Source organism: Amblyraja radiata, chromosome 28 (genome assembly GCF_010909765.2).
Source record: "Amblyraja radiata isolate CabotCenter1 chromosome 28, sAmbRad1.1.pri, whole genome shotgun sequence".
Classification (NCBI taxonomy): Eukaryota; Metazoa; Chordata; class Chondrichthyes; order Rajiformes; family Rajidae; genus Amblyraja; species Amblyraja radiata.
Window position 1 is genome coordinate 6633881 of NC_045983.1, and position 21874 is coordinate 6655754.

General features: G+C 40.4%; 1 protein-coding gene across 3 annotated transcripts in view; it reads right to left on the reverse strand.

Annotated features, from left to right (window-relative positions):
• Nucleotides 1-4306: 4306 nt before the first annotated feature.
• nlk (nemo like kinase) overlaps nt 4307-21874 on the reverse strand; it is a 142956-nt gene continuing 125388 nt past the window's right edge. Inside the window, exons 8-12 of one of the 3 annotated variants that reach the window (XR_004416067.1) lie at nt 11377-11463; nt 8503-8701; nt 7848-7941; nt 5880-6012; nt 4307-4463 (exon numbers count right to left, since the gene is read on the reverse strand). Coding sequence is in view for 2 of the 3 variants with exons in the window: in XM_033045663.1 (XP_032901554.1) it covers nt 4427-4463; nt 5962-6012; nt 7848-7941; nt 8503-8701; nt 11377-11463 (468 nt within the window). In the remaining variant the exon portion in view is untranslated. Of the gene's footprint in view, nt 6013-7847; nt 7942-8502; nt 8702-11376; nt 11464-21874 lie in introns of all 3 variants that reach the window. The other 2 variants (XM_033045663.1, XM_033045664.1) reach the window with 2 other exon arrangements.

Here is a 21874-nt window from a genome sequence, read left to right on the forward strand (position 1 = left end):
CAAAGCGCCAGTGACCCAGGTTTGATCTTGACGTCTGGTGCTGTTTGTGTGGAGTTTGAACGTTCTCCCTGTAATCGCGTGGGTTTCCTCTGACTATCAGTCTGAAGAAGGGTCTCGACCCGAAACATCACCCATTCCTTCTATCCAGAGATGCTATCCTGAATTACTCCAGCATTTTGTGTCTATCTTCGGTGTAAACCCGTATATCTGCAGTTCCTTCCTGCACTTTTCCTCTGGGTGCTCAGGTTTCTTCTCCATCCCAAAGACTCCATCTAAAATTGCCCCTAATGTGGCGGGAGTGAATGAGAAAGTGGGATAACAGAACTAGTGAGGGCCAATGATTGATGGTGGGTCGAAGGGCCTGTTTCTATGCTGCATCTCTAAACAAAACAATTATCTGATATCTCAGCTGTGACAGCATCACACACTTTAATTGCACATGTTTGCATTCATCATACATTAATTACAATGGCTCAATTAAAGGTTCTGATTATCGCACACCACAACTTGAGTGAAATACAATGATTAAACCATGTATTGAAATGTCACTGTGGTACACTAATGTTCAAAATTATTTTGCTGAAACATTATTTCGTAATTTAAAAGGGTTGAATCTATAAATTAGTTTCTGTCTACAATCCTCCACACAGATCTCCACAAGATCAGTCACACAAAATCAAATATGCTGTCAGGTTCCTAATCACTATCCAGGTCTAAGAGTTCTGAGTGGGCCTGAAGATGAAAGTGACTGATGAACAATCTTCAAAACTCCAAGGCTTTGTTAAGAAAGTCTTGCAGAAATTCCAATTCTCCTTCCCTGCTCGACTGGTCACTGCATCATTCTGTACCAGAGAAATCAGCTTGGATCAAAGCCAGGAATCTTAATTGGAGATATACCTTAATTGGTGTTTTTGAAACAGAGGTAGTCATTGGTATTTTCGTTTACTGTCGTTACAAATTACCCAGGGAATTTTTACAAATCAAGGTAATTCTTTTAGGGTATTACGCTCACTAGTAGAAGTTTAGCATGGAGACAAGAAATTACAGATGCTGGAATCAGGTGTAATAAAGAAATGAACTGCTGAAAATCAGAGATGATGTCTGGCACACTGAGTTACTCCAGCACTTTGTGTCCTTATGTCTAAACCAGCATCTACAGCTCCTTGAAGGGCGGTACAGTTGTGTAACAGTAGCGCTACTGCCTTACAGCGCCAGGGACCAGGGTTCGATCCTGACTACGGTTGCTCTCTGTACGGAGTTTGTACATTCTCCCCGTGACCTGCGTGGGTTTTCACCGAGATCTTTGGATTTCTCCTACACTCCAAAGATGGAATGGAATAATTTATGGAATACTTTATTGTCATATGTGACAAGGGACAGTGAAATTCTTTGCTTGTATACATAAGGTATACAAATAGCGGCCACCTATGGCACTGACGTTACAAAACTCGCCGGCTCCTCCTTTTGTTCTCTCCCCACCCCACCCCCACCCCTACTCCACAGCGGTTCCCTCTCGCTGGGCCCCCATTGTCCTTTGTTCTCCCTCCCTTAGATGTACAGGTTTGTAGGTTAATTGGCTTGGTATAAATGTAAAATTGTCCCTAGTTTGTGTAGGGTAGTGTTAATGTGTGGGGAACGCTGGTCGGTGCGGTCGCGATGGGCCGAAGGGCCTGTTTCCACCCTGTATCTCTAAACTAAACTACTGCTGGAAGAACTCTGCAGGTCGAGCAGCATCTGTGGAAGCAAAGAGGTGTCCCTGAACCAGGGTCCTCAGCCCAAAACATCGAATACTCCTTTGCCTCCACAGATGCTGCTCCACACTTGAGTTCCTCCAGCAGTGTGCTTTGTTTGTGCTAAACATGGATTGGTTACCCTGGCACGTTAGCTTTTGCTGGGCTATATTGACCTTTGAATAATTAGGAGAATTAGGAAAGGTGCTGAATAATTAGGAGATTTTTTGTTAACGCTTATTTCAATGGTAATAATTTACGAATTGGCTCAGGGAATTACAAAACACAATGTGGGTGGGAGGGGAAATATATTACTTTACATTGTACCTACAATTAATTAGGGTCAGTAAATGTTAATTTGGTTCCTGTCAATGTCACACTCTTAACTCACAGGCTTTCAATGAGAAAATTGTGCAAAAATTAAAGAACTCGTCAACATTTGTGAATTTTCCCATGAGCATGGTTAGAGAAAAAAAGGAATAAAGACATTTCTCAAGAATAGGAGCCTTTAGAAGAAACCTTATAACAGAGCACTCACTCATTTTTTTCTTTTGAAACAAAAGATAATTGGCTTCTACAAAAGAGATCAGGCATCTCCAAACTAGTTGTCATTGAGGTTTGATATAAAAAGCCGGCTACTTTAATTGCTCCCCGTTGGATTGCAACCTTGTCATGGTTGGGGAGCTTGTGTGTCTCAGTGACCCCTAGAGCTACTTCAGCGGGAGATTCGTCTCCTGTTAGGGTCTCCCATGCTGGACAGGTCGAAGGGTAGAGGTGAGACGAAGAGCGATCCACTGGTCCTCCAGGTTGGAGGTTGAGCACAGGGCTAACAACCCTGTCTCGTAAAACAAATATGTTACGGAAACAGCAACTGAAAGAATCTACACCGAGTGGAGGACCTTCGTTGCTGCCCTACATGCCAGGAGGCATAATAGGCAGTAATGTACTTTAATTGGAGAAAATATTTGATAATGAAAGTAGTTCACATGAAGTGGAACCCAAGAGCCATCGAATATGGAACTACAAATGTAGCATATAAAACCATGGTATTAAATTAACAAATATTAAGTGACTTTTTTACCTCATTGCCAATTGATTAAAATTAATTCTGCATATGTTGCAGCTAATTCTTTTATTTTAATTCATTTTTAACTGGGCACCATATGTAAGGAACTACATTTCCCCATCCCTAACTGCCCTTAATCTAAATGGCTTGCTTGGCCTTTTCAGAAAACAATCAAAAGTGAAAAAATCATGAGAGAAATAAATTGGGTAGACGCACAGAGTCTCTTGCCCAGAGTACGGGAATTGAGAACCAGAGGATATAGGTTTACGGTGAAGAGGGAAAGATGTAATAGGAATCTGAGAGGCAATTTTTTCACAAATGGTGGTGGGTGTATGGAATGAGCTGCCAGATAAATTAGTTGAGGTAGGGACTATTGCAATGTTAAGAAACAATTAGACAGGTACATGGATAGGACAGGTTTAGAGGGATATGGGCCAAATGCAGACAGGTGGGACGAGTGTAGATGGGAAATGTTGGTTGGTGTAGGCAAGCTGAAATACTGTACGACTCTGTGAACCACTGTGATTTGAAATTGCATGAAATAGTGGGTACTGATTGTGGATGATCAGCCATGATCACATTGAATGGCGGTGCTGGCTCGAAGGGCCAAATGGCCTACTCCTGCACCTATTGTCTATTGGTGCGCTATAATGCTGAGAATTATATTCTGCACTCTGCATCCTCCGCTTTGTTCTACCTGTTGTAGTTGGGATTCACCTGGTTGCGTTCATGTGCAGTGTTATCCGATTTGATTGGATACCATGCAAAACAAAGCTTTTCACTGTACCTCGGTACACAGGACAATACTAAACCAAAGCCAATTTCAGTATTTATTGAAATAAAATTTGTGGCAAAGTTAGTGCATCTGGAAAATTCTGCCGAAAGGTCAATGACTCAAATTGTTAACACTGTTTCTCAGATGCCTGCCATCCTGCAAAGTACTTCCAGGGTTTTCGATTTTTAATAGATGCCTGTGATTTTCTTTTGTGGTTTAATATCAAAGTCATTTAATTTCTTGTAAAAGTGTTTATTTCACTATAAATAGATATTCAAGGCAAATCTTTGGTAATGAATAAACCCCAAATATGTTATATTACAACTAACAAGTCTCCAAACATAATGAAAATATTCAGTCCGAATAGATAGCTCATTTTCTGTTTGGAATTAATTTGTGATTTACTGGTTGTAATCCATAACCCATCTTCCTCAGTTCAATCTGAGGAAGAAAAAAAACAGCATCATTTTACCATTCATTCCTCTCAAAGGGTTCTGTAAAGGTGCAGTAGTGGTTTTAAAATCTGCTCACAGAAAGGACGTATGAAAATCTGGAGTATATGACTGAAGCAACACGAAAATGTTTTATGCAGCTCATTATAGAAGACAACCAAACTTAAGGGAAAAGATGCATGTGTGAGAATTAACGTTTAATTACAATCAAAGGGGGGAATTAGAAGTTGAGGTCCTGTGTTTGAATATACTGTAGTACAAATTGACTAATACCACAGATTTCTTTTAAATATCACATTTAATGAATTTCCACCACTGTACTTCAAATCTACATTGTACAAAGTGACCGGCAAATGTGTCACATAGGATGATGAACTTCAGGAGAAGTCTTGAAACGGGTTTCTCAGCAGGCTCTCAGTATTTTTTTTTGCCCCCGTTTACTGAAAACAGAATTCAATACAAACCTTAGTTTATTGTTAAAGCTTTGGGGGCTTTAAAACTTTTTCAAAAAAATTCATTAAATCCCCTCGTTGTTCCTAATTGTAAATAGATGCAATTTCCAGCACATAGATTCTGCCACAGCAAGCCATTTAAAGTGAAAATTTCAAAAAGAAACAAAACATTAGGGACCTATTTTTAAATCTGTGTACACCTTTGCTCTGGGTCACTCACAGCAAGAGTCCAATGCTAAATACAGATATGAACTACAGTTAGTTAACAGTCAAGTATTGATGACCGAGCCTGGGGTCATATTCTCAGCTTTGAACACAATTGCGTATTTAAGACAATCCATAAAGGTTCCTTCGTACGTGTGAAAAACTTTTTTTTTTCTTAAATATAAAAGCTGGAAGGGACATTCAAGTTTTAAATCCCCACGCTGAATTGTTTTTTAAAAAAACGTGGAGGTAAACAAACCAAGTTGTACACTCCTGGAGGTAGAGCCTTCAATTTCTGTTCATATATACATATACACAGGATAGTTCAGTGTTCCAGTAGATAAGGAATTGTCAGAAAGGATATATAAACTCTGCACTACTGTGATGTTTCGGATCAACAGTTCCACAATTCTGCCTAAAGTCACAAGACACAATTAACATAATCGCCTATGTGCTGCCGCTTTTTCCTGTTACACTGTCCAGTGCAGAAAATAACTTTTACAGAATATTTCACAGACCTAAAATGTGCAAGCTAATTCCTCTATACAGTATTGTCAAGACTTGTAAAATCTACCCAACACTGGATATATATATACACAAGTGATGTGGGATGATGCATGCTCAAGGTTTAACTGCGGAAAGAAAAAATGTTTCAAAAAATGATTAAATATAATTAAGGGACTGGGGAACATAAGTTACTTTTGCTAGTGATAAACCCACACTCACTCCATCTCTTTCTAAGCACAATGTATTACGACAACAGCAAACCACTGTCAGCTCTGAAGAGAAGCTTATAGAATTGATCAACTTCATGATTGGTCAGCACAGACTTTGCTTTCTCAACCAGCCTTGGTAAAAAGTGTCTTCAGGAATAGATGGGAACAGCACTGATTCCTTAAGAGATCCTGTACATGTCTCCTCCTTGTCCCACTTCAATGTCAAGACTAGTTCAGTTAGTGCAGCTTTTGTTAATCCCCCCCCCCCCATCCCTCCCACCCAAAGCCAAAAAGCGAAGACTGCACAAAGTTCCATAAATACATACAAACTGTGCAGCTCCTGCCAAAGCTGCTTTATTTTAAAGCACAACCACCAATTTTATCCCTAAAAAATACAAGTCCAGCATATTCCTAAAAGTATATTCTTTACAATTATCAGTGGTTTATTTTAATTTTTAAAAATTTTATAAGTAAAATTACACACTTGTCCCGACATAAATGGTACTGCAAATTTAGACTCCAGTGAGAACCTAAAATATTTGTCATCAGTAGTTTCTTCCACTTACTCCCATACCAGTGGAGATGGGGGCATCTCAGAGGGCTGAGCTACGGTGGAGCTGTTAAACGAGAAACAAAAAGAGAATTAGTCTATAAATTTTAAATGTATTCAAATTCAATTCACATTGCTCTACTGGACATTCAAAGGAGTGATTGGTGTAAAATATCTCACAACATACTGTCATCAATTTCACACAAATGGTCAAGAAAATTAACAACATTTAGTATGTGTTTAGTTTTTAAGTTTATTTAGTTCAGAGATACAGCGCAGAAACAGGCCTTGCGGCCCTCCGAGTCCGTGCCGACCAGCGCTTCCCGCACATTCACATTACCCTACACACACTATGGATAATTTGCATTTATACCAGGCCAATTAACCTATAAACCTGTACGTCTTTGGAGTGTGGGAGGAAACCGAAGATCTCGGAGGAAACCCACGCAAGTTATGGGGAAAACGTACAAACTCCGTACAGACAGCACCCATAGTCAGCATGGAACCCGGGTCTCTGGCGCTGTGAGGCTGTAGCTCTACCACTGCGCCACTGTGCCGCCCCAGTTAAGTGACAAGCATCACATTAATGACACAACCCACTCCAAAACATTACATCTGACCTTGAATAATGAAAATCACGATAATTAAAACGCATGCATCAATTAATCATATCTCAGATGTATTGCTGAACACTTAATAGATTAAACAAGATCATAGTAAGTAACAAAATTGTGCATGTAATATTCTGGGGGAAAAACAAATTAAATTAGAACTGAAATCTGTCAATCTTCCAAGTGTAAGAGTAATAACTGGTATTTTGACCCCATCAATCTCACAACTTCATAAGCAAGCACAAATGGTTTTTTTCTTTTTAAGTTAATTCTATGCTTAGGGTGATAATTATAATATATTCTGTATTCTAAAATAAATACTACAATCCTACAAGATTTGGCTTAATATAGGAAGCATATTTCAAAACAAATCGATCCCCTACATATGCAAGCACTCCAGGTTTACTTGCCTCTCATATGGAATAATGCCAGCTGAATTACTCAAACATAAAAGGCTCTATCCCCAGATGGTGCTGAACTCACATGTGCAGGAGTGCACAACTGGCTTCATCTCTGTAGATTGTGTTGGTTTCTTGCTCTTAATCAATACTCATACCCAACGAAGGATGTTTGTTTATGCAGATAGATCAAGGAAAGGCCAGAGTTTGAATGGGATGCCTTCCATTGGCAAAAAGACTGCCAATATTCATTCACAAACCATTGGTCACAGGAGAGGCATCAGAAAATGCACATGCAACTATTTTTCATCTTGAACATGAATATTCCCTTCCAATGTCCACATAGAAACAGATCGGAATATATATCTTAAACATATGAGTGAAATGTATTGAATTATATCCGAAATGTATTATCTACATTGTCACAATCATTATTTCAATACAGAATCATGACAATGACCTTGTAATAAGAATAATTTAGCTTCCTAAAATAATTAAATAACAAAACTTCAATTACCTTTATCAGTAGGCCTAGAACATGATATAGCTTTGGATTTTGTTTGGAAACTTTGTCCAAATATTATCCATAATTAGTTAAAATGAAAATGTTTCTTGATGAAAGTCTCTTTTTAAGTGTCAATTAATTATTTAATTTCAGATGTTTTGTTATTTAAATGCATACGTTATCCAGCAACGTTTTGTAAAATTCAATAGTAACTTTGATTAAATAGCTTATTTTTAGCAAACACATTTTATGTCTCTAATCAAATAGAATTCAATACCGATTCTTAATCTATCTAGAGGTTTCTGCCATTTCACGCTAAAATTCAAAATACTGTTTTTAAACATCATAAAATTCAAAATGGTCTGTGAAAGTGCCGATGATTAAATACCTGATAAAGCTTTTAAACGCAGCAGATTGTGGGTTGATACATAGAGGAACCCGGTTTCCCTTCTGCTGTTCCAGAATGAATTGATGAATGAGCTCTGCAGAACAGGAAATGAATGGTATTTAATCATAACAATACAGCTTCCAGTCAATGTCAAATTGAGCATGTCATTATTTTCATTGTGAGGCGTCTTCTGGGCCAGATGAAATCAGTTGTGGATGCAGCTGATTGACCAGTACATTTTCTTGTGCAAGTAAAACCCTGCAATCTTAAATTTTGAACAGCACTGGAACTTCAACATACGCGATAAAGGTTTATGACTGCCATATTTTCATTCACATACAGTGCCCTCCATAATGTTTGGGACAAAGACACATCATTTATTTATTTGCAGTTATTGGGCAGCATCTATGGAGCGAAGGAAATTGGTGACGTTTCGGGTCGATACCCTTCTTCAGAAACATCACCCATTTCCTTCGCTCCATAGATGCTGCCTCATCCGCTGAGTTTCTCCAGCATTTTTGTCGACCTTTACAATGTAATAGTAACTTACTATTTGAAAGGCATCACTTAACGTAAAACATGGTAAAACAAAAGAGTTGATCAGATTGTCGTCTCAGTGCAAGCTACAAAGAGCTGTACTCAAAGTTTTACTGACCTTTAACCTGCCGAACAGATGTCAGATTTTTTTCAAAACTGTCATCAAATTTGGGGTTGGTGATCGGCTCAAAGTCATTGGTGTAAACTCGCCCCGTTGAGGTGGTATAACAGCATTTGCACATACAAGTGTGATACCGAAGCCTTCCTTCATCCAAATAAGGATGTGCCAGGGCATCCTTTGCAGAGATTCTTTTTGACTGCAGTGAAAAGGAGCAAAAAAAAAACGTAAGCACAAATCGCTGACTCGAGAGCCGACATTTTGACTATACAAAACAAAGCAAATATTGACTGTACAAGAGCAAACCCCCCCCCCCCCCCCCCCATCACCAGTATCATCCCCTTACCTGTCCTGCTCCGTCTCTCTTTCATCTTTCGCTTCCACCCCCCCCTCAGTCTGAAGGAGGGTTCTGGCTTGAAATGTCACCTATCCATGTTCTCCAGGCTGCCTGACCCATTGAGTAACTCCAATACTGCTCCCCTCAACCAAGGTTCAGGCTAAGTCTACTCTACCATTATAGAACTGCTTGGTCTAATCCATTATTTCCTATCAATTTTGTTTTTAAACATAGTCTAAATGGGACCGAACATTAATAGGCTTCGTATATGAAAACAAAATTACTTAAGTACTGATAGAGCGTGGAAACAGGTCCTTTGGCCCAACTTGCCCACACTAGCCACCATGTCCCAGCTACACTAGTTCCACCTGCCTGCGTTTGGTCCATATCCTTCCAAATCCGTCCTATCCATGTACCTGTCTAACTGTTTCTTAAAGGTTGGGATAGTCCTGGCCTCAACTACCTCCTCTGGCAGCTTGATCCATACACCCACCACCCTTTGCGTGAAAAAGTTACCCCTCAGATTCCTATTAAATCTTCTCCCCATCACATAGAAACATAGAAAATAGGTGCAGGAGTAGGCCATTCGGCCCTTCGAGCCTGCACCGCCATTCAATATGATCATGGCTGATCATCCAACTCAGTATCCTGTACCTGCCTTCTCTCCATACCCCCTGATCCCTTTAGCCACAAGGGCCACATCTAACTCCCTCTTAAATATAGCCAATGAACTGGCCTCAACTACCTTCTGTGGCAGACAATTCCAGAGATTCACCACTCTCTGTGTGAAAAATGTTTTCCTCATCTCGGTCCTAAAAGATTTCCCCCTTATCCTTAAACTGTGACCCCTTGTTCTGGACTTCCCCAACATCGGGAACAATCTTCCTGCATCTAGCCTGTCCAACCCCTTAAGAATTTTGTACGTTTCTATAAGATCCCCCCTCAATCTTCTAAATTCTAGCGAGTACAAACCGAGTCTATCCAGTCTTTCTTCATATGAAAGTCCTGACATCCCAGGAATCAGTCTGGTGAACCTTCTCTGTACTCCCTCTCTGGCAAGAATGTCTTTCCTCAGATTAGGAGACCAAAACTGTACGCAATACTCCAGGTGTGGTCTCACCAAGACCCTGTACAACTGCAGTAGAACCTCCCTGCTCCTATACTCAAATCCTTTTGCTATGAATGCTAACATACCATTCGCCTTCTTCACTGCCTGCCGCACCTGCATGCCTACTTTCAATGACTGGTGTACCATGACACCCAGGTCTCTTTACATCTCCCCCTTTCCTAATCGGCCACCATTCAGATAATAGTCTACTTTCCTGTTTTTGCCACCAAAGTGGATAACATCACATTTATCCACATTATACTGCATCTGCCATGCATTTGCCCACTCACCCAGCCTATCCAAGTCACCTTGCAGCCTCCACACAGCTAACACTGCCCCCCAGCTTCGTGTCATCCGCAAATTTGGAGATGTTGCATTCAATTCCCTCGTCCAAATCATTAATCTATATCGTAAATAGCTGGGGTCCCAGCACTGAGCCTACTAGTCACTGCCTGTCATTGTGAAAAGGACCTGTTTACTCCTACTCTTTGCTTCCTGTCTGCCAGCCAGTTCTCTATCCACATCAATACTGAACCCCCAATACTGTGTGCTTTAAGTTTGTATACTAATCTCTTATGTGGGACCTTGTCGAAAGCCTTCTGAAAGTCCAGATATAACACATCCACTGGTTCTCCCTTATCCACTCTACTAGTTACATCCTCGAAAAATTCTATAAGATTCGTCAGACATGATTTACCTTTCATAAATCCATGCTGACTTTGTCCAATGATTTCACCACTTTCCAAATGTGCTGCTATCCCATCTTTAATAACTGATTCTAGCAGTTTCCCCACTACCAACGTTAAACTAACTGGTCTGTAGTTCCCCGTTTTCTCTCTCCCTCCCTTTTTAAAAAGTGGGATTACATCAGCTACCCTTAAAGCTCTGGTCCTCGATTCATCTACTCTGGGCAAGAGACTCTGTGCATCTACCCGATCTATTCCTCTCATGATTTTATCCCACTTCTATAAGATCACCCCTCATTCTCCTGCGCTCCAAGGAATAGTCCCAAGCCTACTAAACCTCTTCCAGTAGCTCAGACCCTCCAGTCCCGGCAACATCCTCGTAAATCCTCTCTGTACCCTTTCGAGTTTGACAACATCTTTCCTATAACATGGTGCCCAAAACTGAACAATACTCTATATGCGGCCTCACCAACATCCTATACAACTGCAACGATCTCCCAACTTCTACACCGACATGAAATGATTTGATACCTGCAGAAGTTAAAGATCATACATCCACAACATTATTTCCATTAATTTTTAATGTAAGATTGAAAGAAGCTATGGAACAACAATCCCCATGTTTAGTACCCGAGCACAATTTAATAGTCATTGTGGATGTTTTCTGACAGGCATTAAGTTGTGAATGATGCAAGGTACTGGCGAAGTGTTTCTCATACTGGAAAATAAGTGCACACACTTACAGGATCAAAGACTAACATCCTGCAGAGGAGGTGGACAGCTTCATGGGTAGCCTGGCTGGAGAGCGTGTAAAGGACAGGAAGTGATGGCTGTAAGAGAGAAAAAGCCGTGAAGACTTCAGTTATTTCCAACAGCATGTGAATCAGGTCATTTTTAATGTTTGGATAAATAATAGACAAGTGATATAAAAACAAATTACAAGGACAGTAAATTACAGGAACTTTACCAAAATATTCTTGTCTTCTTTCTAAACATTTACCTGATGAAATGGTATTTAAAAGCATGTTATCTTATTGTAGCCAGAAAGATACCTATGATTTCCAGAAGAATCCAAGCAGTTTAGTGAACAGCTAATTCCTTTTGAATCATTCAATCCATTTTCACTTCTGTAACTTAAAGTACATAATACTCACTTATTTAGGATATGCTAAGCTGTGGAAGTTCACTATTCTGAAATATTTCTCTAAATATTTAGTTGTTTGAAATGTTGAATATTATTTAATTTATAATAATGCAAAAAACAAATCTGAATTTTGTGGTATTAGTTATTTGATTTGCAATTTAATATAATTTCAGAACCAGTCTAGAGATCAGATTTTAGCGGAACCACTCGAGAGTTTAGTCAGTTCTTGCGCTCACACTAAATCTAATTAAACAAGCTGTTTCAATAACATTCCAAATTGCGATATGAAAAAGCAACATATTTCGCGACATATCTTTGCAGACTAAACAATTGTTTACATTTTTAAAACCAACACGGGCAAAATGCTGAAGATGCTGGAAATATGAAATAAAACAAAAGCTGGAAATGCTCAGCAGATTAAGTGGTAGCTGGAAATAGAAACAGTTGATGTTTCAGGTCAATGACCTTTCATCAGACCTGATGAAATGTCAGTAACCTTAATGTGTTCATTCTATTTCTCACCTGACTGTTGAATATTTCCAGCTTTAAATTTTAACACTTGGCAAAGTCTTGAAAATCAAATTTGTTTTGTCATTGTTTATAATACATTAAAGGCAAGACAATTTACTTTGAAATCATGATTCAGTCAGTGACATTTATAAATACCATGCTTTTGTTACATTTGATTAAGTGGACTAATGGCAACATGGGCTAACAAATAGGGAAATTGCATACATAAATAGAATTTGTCCAGCTTAAAAAGCATCAGTGCAGATTGTTGTAGCCGTCAGTATTAAGTTCGTTATTCCTCCAAGTGGGCTTAACATCAGATTTTCGAAGTGCACAGGCAAGATGCTTAGCTGTAGGAGAATACGGCGGTATAGGATTGACGTAGATAATGAAGATTGACGTACATAATGAAGGTGACTTTCTCATTCTCCTACATGGAGTAATTAATGGGCAAGCACAGGGGGACGCTGAGAATGAAGGGGGGGACCCAGTGAGGGGGGGGGGGGGGGGGGGGGGGGGGGGGGCAGCAAGCCTGGCTCGCCCCAGGAGGAAATATGTTCGATCAACTTTTTGTATCTTTGCCGGTGCCAAAAATGAGGCAACACTTTATGTATTGCCTAGGTGAGGTCTGCTGTATGTTTTTTTTACTGGATTGTATGCAAAGACAAATCATTTCACTGTATGTGTGACAATAAAATATAATTGAATCAGACAAATCTCACTAAGCATAACTAGTGAGGTTTATGTCTGTACTTAAACTGGGATCCACTGGGTAGAGAATTGGCTTCACGGAAGGAAGCAGATAGTCATGGTGGAAAGATGTTTATCGTATTGGAGGCCTGTAACTAGTGGTGTGTCTCTCCGAGATCGATGCTGGGCCCATTGGTGTTTGAGGTCTATCAACGATTTGGATCAGAATGTACAAGACATGATTAGTAAGTTTGCAGATGACACTAAAGTAGGTGGCATTGTAGTGAAGATGGTTGTCAAAAATCACAACAGGATCTTAATCAGTTGGGCAGTGGGCTGAGGAATGGTTAATGGAGTATAATATAGACAAGTGTAAGGTGTTGCATTTTGGGAAGTCAAACCAGGGCAGAACGTACAGTGAATGGCGGGATGCTAGGGAATGTGGTAGGACAGTGGGAATCAGAAGTGCAGGTATATAGCTAATTGAAAGTAGTCAAGGCAGCTTTTAGTACAGTGACCTTTAATCAGGGTGTAGAGTAAAGAAGATGGGATGTTATTTTAAGTTGAAGCCACATTAGTAGTATTATATTCAATTTTTGTCGCCCTGCTTTAGGAAGAATGTTAAGCTGGAGAGAGTGCAGAGAAAACTTACGAGGATGTTGCCAGGCCTTAAGGGGCTAAGCTGCAGAGGAAGGTTGGGCAGGTTAGGACTAAATTCCTCGGAATGCAGGATGCTAAGGAGTGACCTTATAGAGGTATCTAAGATTGTGAAGGGAATATATAAGGCGAATGCAGTCTTTTATGCAGAGTAGGGGGAATCAAGAACTAGAAGGCTTAGGTTTAAGGCAAGGGGAGAAAAATGTATTAGGAATTTAAGGGGCAACTTTTTCCATACAGAGGGTAGCGGGTACATGGAATGAGCTGCTAGAGGACCTGGTTGAGGCATATACAGGTACATGGGTAGGACAAGTTTAGAGTGCTATGGGCCAAAGCAGGCAGGTGGGATCAAAGTAGATGAGGCATCTCGGTTGTTTTGGGCAAGATGGGGCGAAGAGCCCATTTCCGTACTGTATGACTATGTTATTGAACCCTGAGCAGAGGAATATCTGCTATGCTACAGTTTGCTTTGACAAGGGTAATGAATCAAATACGGTAATACATCTCCATTCTTTTCAATTAACCTGTTCTATTTCTTTCAACATGTCATGGGCAGTACATTCTAGGCAACAAAACATTCTGCAAATCGCTGATTCCTGAAGAAGTCTCTTCTGCACTTCATCCATTTTAGACCAAGAGCTGCAGGCAATCAGAGCTTTAATAAACTTTTATCAATCATTAAGCAAATCTCAAAGACTGTCAAGAATTTAAAATATGTACTACCACAGAGCTAAAGCAGTTATGAAAATACTTCTAGATCATGATAAGTTTCAATAGAGTGAATAGAGAGAATTCCCAGTAGTGGGCAGCAAGGTTAAGTGGACAGCGATTTAGAAAAGACATGCAGATAAAATACTGATTATAACAAAAGAAACAAAAGAAAAACTTCTGTGCAGTGAATTTTTTCCTTCTGAATTAGTTCATAAGAAATAGTAGGAAGAAAACTTATTGGATTGCTCTACAAAGAGCAATAAATAATCAATGAATTCAGATGCAACGATTAACTAAATCTATGTCCCAAAAGAGTTCTTCAAATAAACTCCTAGAACTGGAATGCATGGTTTTCCTTCCTCTTGCGCCATCCTCTTTCATCTGGTACCAGGTAAAGCAGTATTTCCCTGGTTGTTAGCATTGCTATGCTGATTAGATATGTCAGACTGTACACTTGGACAATAAAGATAGACACAAAAAACTGGAGTAACTCAATGGTTCAGATAGCATCTCTGGAGAAAAGGAATAGGTTTCTGGTCGAGACCCTTCTTCAGGCTCGACCCGAAACGTCACCTATTCCTTTTCTCCAGAGATGCTGCCTGACCCACTGAGTTACTCCAGCTTTTTGTGTCTACCTTCAGTTTGAACCAGCATCTGTTGTTCCTTCCTATACACTTGGACATATTCTGGCTTGTTGCCCAGTATCATAAACATTTCATTTCTCAATTATGTTTATAATAGATATAATTTCAATATTTTTCCCAATCATGAAAACTGCTCCGTTTAAAATGGTCTGTGGTCAATGCCAAGTTGATGATGCTTGCCACCAACTTAGAAAGCCACCCACAAAGATCAAGCAATCACTGTGACAAGGATTTGTGCCATCTCAATGTCAGTTCCCACCAGATTTCAAAATGTCCTAAGTGATAACACAGGCTAAATAGCCGATGATATTGAGAATTTTCACTAGACGACAAACCAGAAAGTACAATATTTTAATTTAACTTCAGCATTTTTACCAACCATGAAGATTGGAACTTACACGTTTTATTTAGAATCCAATAAGCTTATTTTAGTTTTCGGAGCACAATTTATCAAGCATTATTGAGAGAATAACGATCAACACATTTGAAAATACTTTATTTAGATCCAGTGAGATTGTTAAATAATTATGGCTTGGTGTACCATTGCAAACATTCTTGATTAGTAAGGGCGTCAGGGGTTATGGGGAGAAGGCAGGAGAATGGGGTTGAGATGGAAAGATAAATCAGCCATGATTGAATGGCGGAGTAGACTTGATGGGCCGAATTACCTAATTTTGCTGCTAGTACTTCTGAACCTTATGTAACAAACAAAAAAAAGATGAAGGTCTTCTACTGCAAGTATAGTTTGCACATGCCTGAAATTGTCATCAGTTCACTGATTCTGCTAGAAAGGGTTGTGAAACAGCAATCCCTGTGGGGGAGGAGAGGAGGTAATCTGAAAACTCTGGTTTTTGCCTTTAACTACCCATGTACATATCTGACGTCAATTGACAGTTGCATGGTGCAATGACAGCAAACACTGGCTGTTTCACCATAATTACAACTGCAAATTCTTGACCTTTATTTATTGATATAATAAATTGCCTGGCTTAATGTTGATTAGAAAAACGACACAATGGTTTGATTTTAAGCTTCCAAACTTAATGGGATATTAAATATAGCTAGTGCAGGCTATTTATAGATATCATTTAGCAGAATTTTGTTATACATCCCTCAAGATATTAGTCACCAGGCATATGACAGATAAAATACCATTATGTGAATATTTAATGATCCACTCTAACTTGAGAAATTGTATTGTTTAGTTGTTTTTAAGTTTAGTATAGAGATAGTGTGGAAGCAGGCCCTTTGGCCCACCAAATCCGTGCCGACCAGTGATCCTCGCACACTAACACTATCCTAAACACACCATGGAAAATTTACAATTATACCAAGCCAATTAGCTGACAAATCTGTACGTCTTAGGAGTGTAGGGGGAAACCGGAGATCCTGGAGAAAACCTACACAGATCACGGGGAAAACGTACAAACTCCGTACATACAGCACCAGTAGCCAGGATGGAACCCGGGTCTCTGGTGCTGTAAGGCAGTAACTCTATCACCGTGTGCCGCTATGTTCGTGGGACATGGTTATTGTAGAGAAACAACATTTATTCCTTGTTCCCTTTAAGGTTGAGGTGAGGTGTCACATGAATCATTGCACACTCTGTGGTGAAGGTATTCTTTACTAGCAGCTCTAAGGGAATGCTAATGGGCCTGTCCCACTTGCCGATTTTTTCGTGTGACTGCCGGCATCGTTGACTTGCGGCGTGATGACGCATTGACGCGCACTGTTTTTCAAGTGTCGCAACATTGTTATTTGTCGCCGCTGGATTTTGAAATATTCAAAATCTTTTGGCGACCCTGATATGATGCCGCCAGTCGCCGAAAAAAATCGCCAAGTGGGACAGGCCCTTAAGATTTTGGGATTCCCAACAGCAAAGTGGAATGGTAATCTTTTTTCCATGTCGGGAAAGTGTCTTATTTTGGTGATGTTCCCAATGTGTGCACTGCACTTGCCTCTTCTGGGTGGTGCAGGTTGGAGGGATATGAAGTTCTGTATAGGAACGAACTGCCGATGCTGGTTTAAACCGAAGAGAGACACAAAAAGCTGGAGTCACTCAGTGAGACAGGCAGCATCACTGGAGAGAAGGAATGGGTGACGTTTCGGGTCGTGACCCTTCTTCAGACTGATTCTGTGGATAGTAAACATGCAAGTGACATTTGTTGATGGCGTAGGCTGTGAATATTTAAGATATAAACCAAGCCGGTTTTCTCTGCAATGCTTTTGGGTGTGGTTGAGGCGACACACATCCAGGCAAATGGAAAATAACCAAACACACTCAACATGCTCCATGCGATAAATAAAAAAGGCTTTGGTACGGCAAGAGGCACGTTTTTATTGCAGAAATCTCAGCACTTAACCCGTTTTAGTTATTTATGTGGTTTCCCCACTTAGATTTTGGGTCAATTTCAACTCAAAGTTGATGAAATTGGTAATAGCTATTCCACTGACTAAATGGAGAGGCTGCTCTTCTCCCTCTCACTGGCAATGGCATTTCAATGCTTGGTAAACATTATTCAGTCAAAGCCTGAATGGTTTCAAAATCTTTGATCTGCACTGTTAGTTGTGGCTTACTGAGCATATTTATAGTTGGCTGTTTCAGTAGGATGGCATTTCCTTTCCCGTATACCAGTTGCAGTCCTGGTATTGTGGAAATAAAAAGCTATTTCATATTAGGAAATCATTCAGCCCATAGCCTGTACTATTGCAACAAATAAAAACGACCTCATCTTTTCTCACATTTTAAGCGCTTGGTAAATGGCCTTCTCCGTCACCACATATCCAGTTCCCATCTACGTTGCACATGTAATGGGGATTTCTGCCTTTATCACCCTTTCCAGAAGTGGATTCCATACCATCTTTTGTATGAAGGGATTAACATCCATCTGGCCATCTGAAAATGTTACCAATCTCTCATCTCTTATGATCCAAAGAATTCAATATTTCCTTCAGCCAAAATTCTCCAATGTTTGAAATATAGTTGTGAATCTCCCCTGCACATTTGCTGGCATAATTGCATCATTTTTTATACGAATTAATGAATGATGAATGAATACTTTATTATCTTGTGTCAAGTCACAGTGAAATTATTTGCTTGCATACCCAAGGTATGCAATAGTCGCCACATAACGAGCGCTTACAAAGTTATTAGAAACATAGAAAATAGGTGCAAGAGGAGGCCATTCGGCCCTTCGAGCCTGCAGCGCCATTCATTGTGATCATGGCTGATCGTCCCCAATTAATAACCCGTGCCTGGCCTTCTCCCCATATCCCTTGATTCCACTAGCCCCTAGAGCTCTATCTAACTCTCTTTTAAATCCATCCAGTGATTTGGCCTCCACTGCCCTCTGTGGCAGGGAATTCCACAAATTCACAACTCTCTGGGTGACAACGTTTTTTCTCAGTCTTAAATGGCTTCCCCTTTATTCTAAGACTGTGGTTCTGGACTCGCCCAACATTGGGAACATTTTTCCTGCATCTAGCTTGTCCAGTCCTTTTATAATTTTATATATATTATGAGCAGTATGCATTGTACTCTAGCTGTGACACAGGTGGATTGGCAAGGATTCAGTCAGGGAAGTTCCTTGAGGTAGACCGTGTATCCAGAAACAGTAGTGACACGTAATGAAGTCTCCCACCCAAAAGTGTGCTGCTTGTGCTTATAGGGAGGTTTTTCCTATGGGAGTAGGATATATCTAAAATCTGTGGTTTTGAGCTAGCTACCATCACATGGTTTAGAGCAAAGTGCTAAAATCTCCTCAGAATAAATAGTCAAGTAGTCCAAATTATTAGTTCAGCAGGGTCTTCTATTTGCATGCACTTGAAGGGTGCCACAAATGGTAATTTCTTAGTTGAACACAACATTTACAGAGGACCTTCCAAAGAACACAAATTCACACTTAAATTTATATGATGTAGCCAAGTATTCCAGGTGTAAGTCTGGAAAACCTGTTTTTCTAGTGCAACTTTGTTTAATCGCCTCTTCTTTGATCCCTTCAAGTGAAACAGTATTCCATGTTTCACTTGGAAAACATTCTGAAAATTTTCATTAGAAATAATTACATTTCTGAAAAGACAAATAAAGCTTTAACAACTTAAACCGAATCACGTTCCCTGCATTTACATCTGAACAAGGTGCATTTTTGCCTCTAAAACGATGCTGTGACCACTTAGCTGAGGCATAGGGATTGGCCAACCTTTAAGAAATGTCACCTTTTCTTTTCTCCAGAGATGCTGCTTGACCCGCTGAGTTACTCCAGCTTTGTGTCTATCTTTAAGAAATCATTCTTCTTTGAGCCTATACTCAGCATCTGCAGGTCCTTGTGTCTTAGTGTTAACTGTGGATCACAGCCAAAACCCAAATCTTTACCTCCAAGCTGACATCCCTGCAGCAACAGCAATCAACAGATGGAGATCAGGTTCAAGAAAAGCTTAAGGTCACTGAAAACAATTGTAGCATCAAATAGTGCAGCTCATTTGTGATCAACTAAGTTATGTCACCAGAGATGAAAGGCAAGATGATTTAGTGCGCTGTGTAATAAGCCTATCATACTCCAGTATTGGGCTTAAAAAATATATATCAATGCATGCATGCTGCAGCCCTCCACTTTTTTTGGGAGACATGCTTCATAACCCGAAATTATCCAGCCCACAGGCGTATTTTTCTCTTCTTCTGAGGACCTCCGACATCCAGAATCTCAGAACAAGCGCATAGTGAGCGCAGCAAAACTACGACCAGCCGTGGCGGAAACCGCCTGCCCCCCCCCCCCCAAAACCCTCCCTCCCCTCCGCTCAACAGCACGGTTCACAGTCGAGATACAGGGCAGTGAACAAAGCGCTGTGATTATCTGCCGAGCCCCGAGAGGGGGGGGGGGGGGGGGGGGGGGAGATCGAGCCCCGAGAGGGGGGGGGGGGGGGAGATGGGGTATATATCCCCCCCCCCCCCCACTTTTTGAGTTGGGGGATGGCTTGAATTATCCCCCAGTTTTTGGAGGTCGAGCAACAACAACAAATAGTAATTGTGCCACCCTCCCACTCCCTCGGTCGCTCCGCTCCCTCACCGGGTACCTCCAAGGCTGGTGATCAGTGATCGCTCAGCTCCCCCACTTTCAAAAACGTTCCGCGGCCCCTGAATGGAACTGCAGCAGAAAACATACCCATTGCTTAAATGTCACCTTAGTAAATTAGCTCAGTTCTGGTACCACCAAGTATAAGCATTCAATATAAATAGGATCGTGTGCATTAGAGTCAGAGTCACACAGAACGGAAACAGGCCCATCTCGTCCATGCTGACCAAGATGCCCCATTCAAGCAAATCCCATTTGCCCACACCTGGCCAATATCCCTCTGAAGGATTTCTATTCATGTACATGTTCTAATATCTTCTAAATGTTTGTTCTTGCATCAACTACTTCTTCTTGGATTCTCATTTTATTAATCCACCACCCTCCATGGAAATGTTGAACCTCAGCTTTCTATTAAATCTTTCCCCTCTCACCCAAAACCCACGTCCTCTAATTCTTGATTCTCCTATCCTGGGATAAAAAGCCTGCGTTCGCCCTGTCTATTCCACTTATGATTTTATACACCTCTACACAATCACCCTCCACCCTCCTGCTGAGCCTCCTGCGCTCAATAAAGCCCTAACCTGTCCAAACTCTCCCTATAGCTCAGGCCTGGGAGTCCTGGCAACATCTCGTAATTCTTCTCTGCAATCTTTCCAGCTTAATGGCATATTTCCTTTAGCAGCGTGATTAAAACTGAGAACAACATTTCAGGAGAGGTCTCACCAATGTCTCGTACAATTGTTAATGTAATATCTCAACCACTATTCTACATTCCAGTCTGAAGAAGGGTTTCGGCCCGAAAGGTTGCCTATTTCCTTCGCTCATTAGCGATGGAAATCCAGATGCTGCTACACCCGCTGAGTTTCTCCAGCACTTTTGTCTACCTTCAAATTTTCCAGCATCTGCAGTTCTTTCTTAAATAAATACAATGATATATTTTATTATTACTCTCGTTTTTTTAAAAAGAGAATTTGCGCAAAATCAGAGTCACGTCACCGGCAGCCCAGGGAGCACCTGCATCAGAATTCTTGTCAGAAAATGCTGGGTTTGGGTTATGCAAGATAAATACTGGTGATTACTTTTACCCTTTGAAAAATACATTTAAGTTCTCAACAGTATTTGTCAATGGTACACAAAAATGCTGGAGAAACTCAGCGGGTGCAGCAGCATCTATGGAGCGAAGGAAATAGGCAACGTTTTGGGCCGAAACGTTACCCATTTCCTTCGCTCCATAGATGCTGCTGCACCCGCTGAGTTTCTCCAGCATTTTTGTGTACCTTCGATTTTCCAGCATCTGCAGTTCCTTCTTGAACACGAAGTATTTGTCAATGCTTTGTTACACAACATTCAAATTTGTAAAATTCTCATTGCTTACTGGTAGTAGTAGTAGTTTAAAAGACATTTACTTCAATAACCAAAATAAATGCAAAATAAAATCTGCAAACTTACAATGTGCTTAATCAGCAATTATTAGTTGTGTATGATCCAAACAGCAAACAACCATTTAGAGTATCACACTTATCCCTTCTGTGGTATTCATGACTACTTCTAGTGCAAACATGTGAAATATTTAAAAGCATTACAGCCGTGTTTGAAAACAACCTCTGCAATATAAATAAGTAACAGGGAAATGTATTCAGTATCAATCCCCTCTATTCAAAATGTATGATAACTCATTGCCAGGCCAGGATTGGTGTTGCCAAATGTCGCCTGAGGACAAAGTTACTCTTTTCATTTCCATAAACAAGGATGTTATATTTTCTAAGAGCCTTACACGAGTTCAATAAACAGAGGGCCATGCAACTCTTGGCTGTGC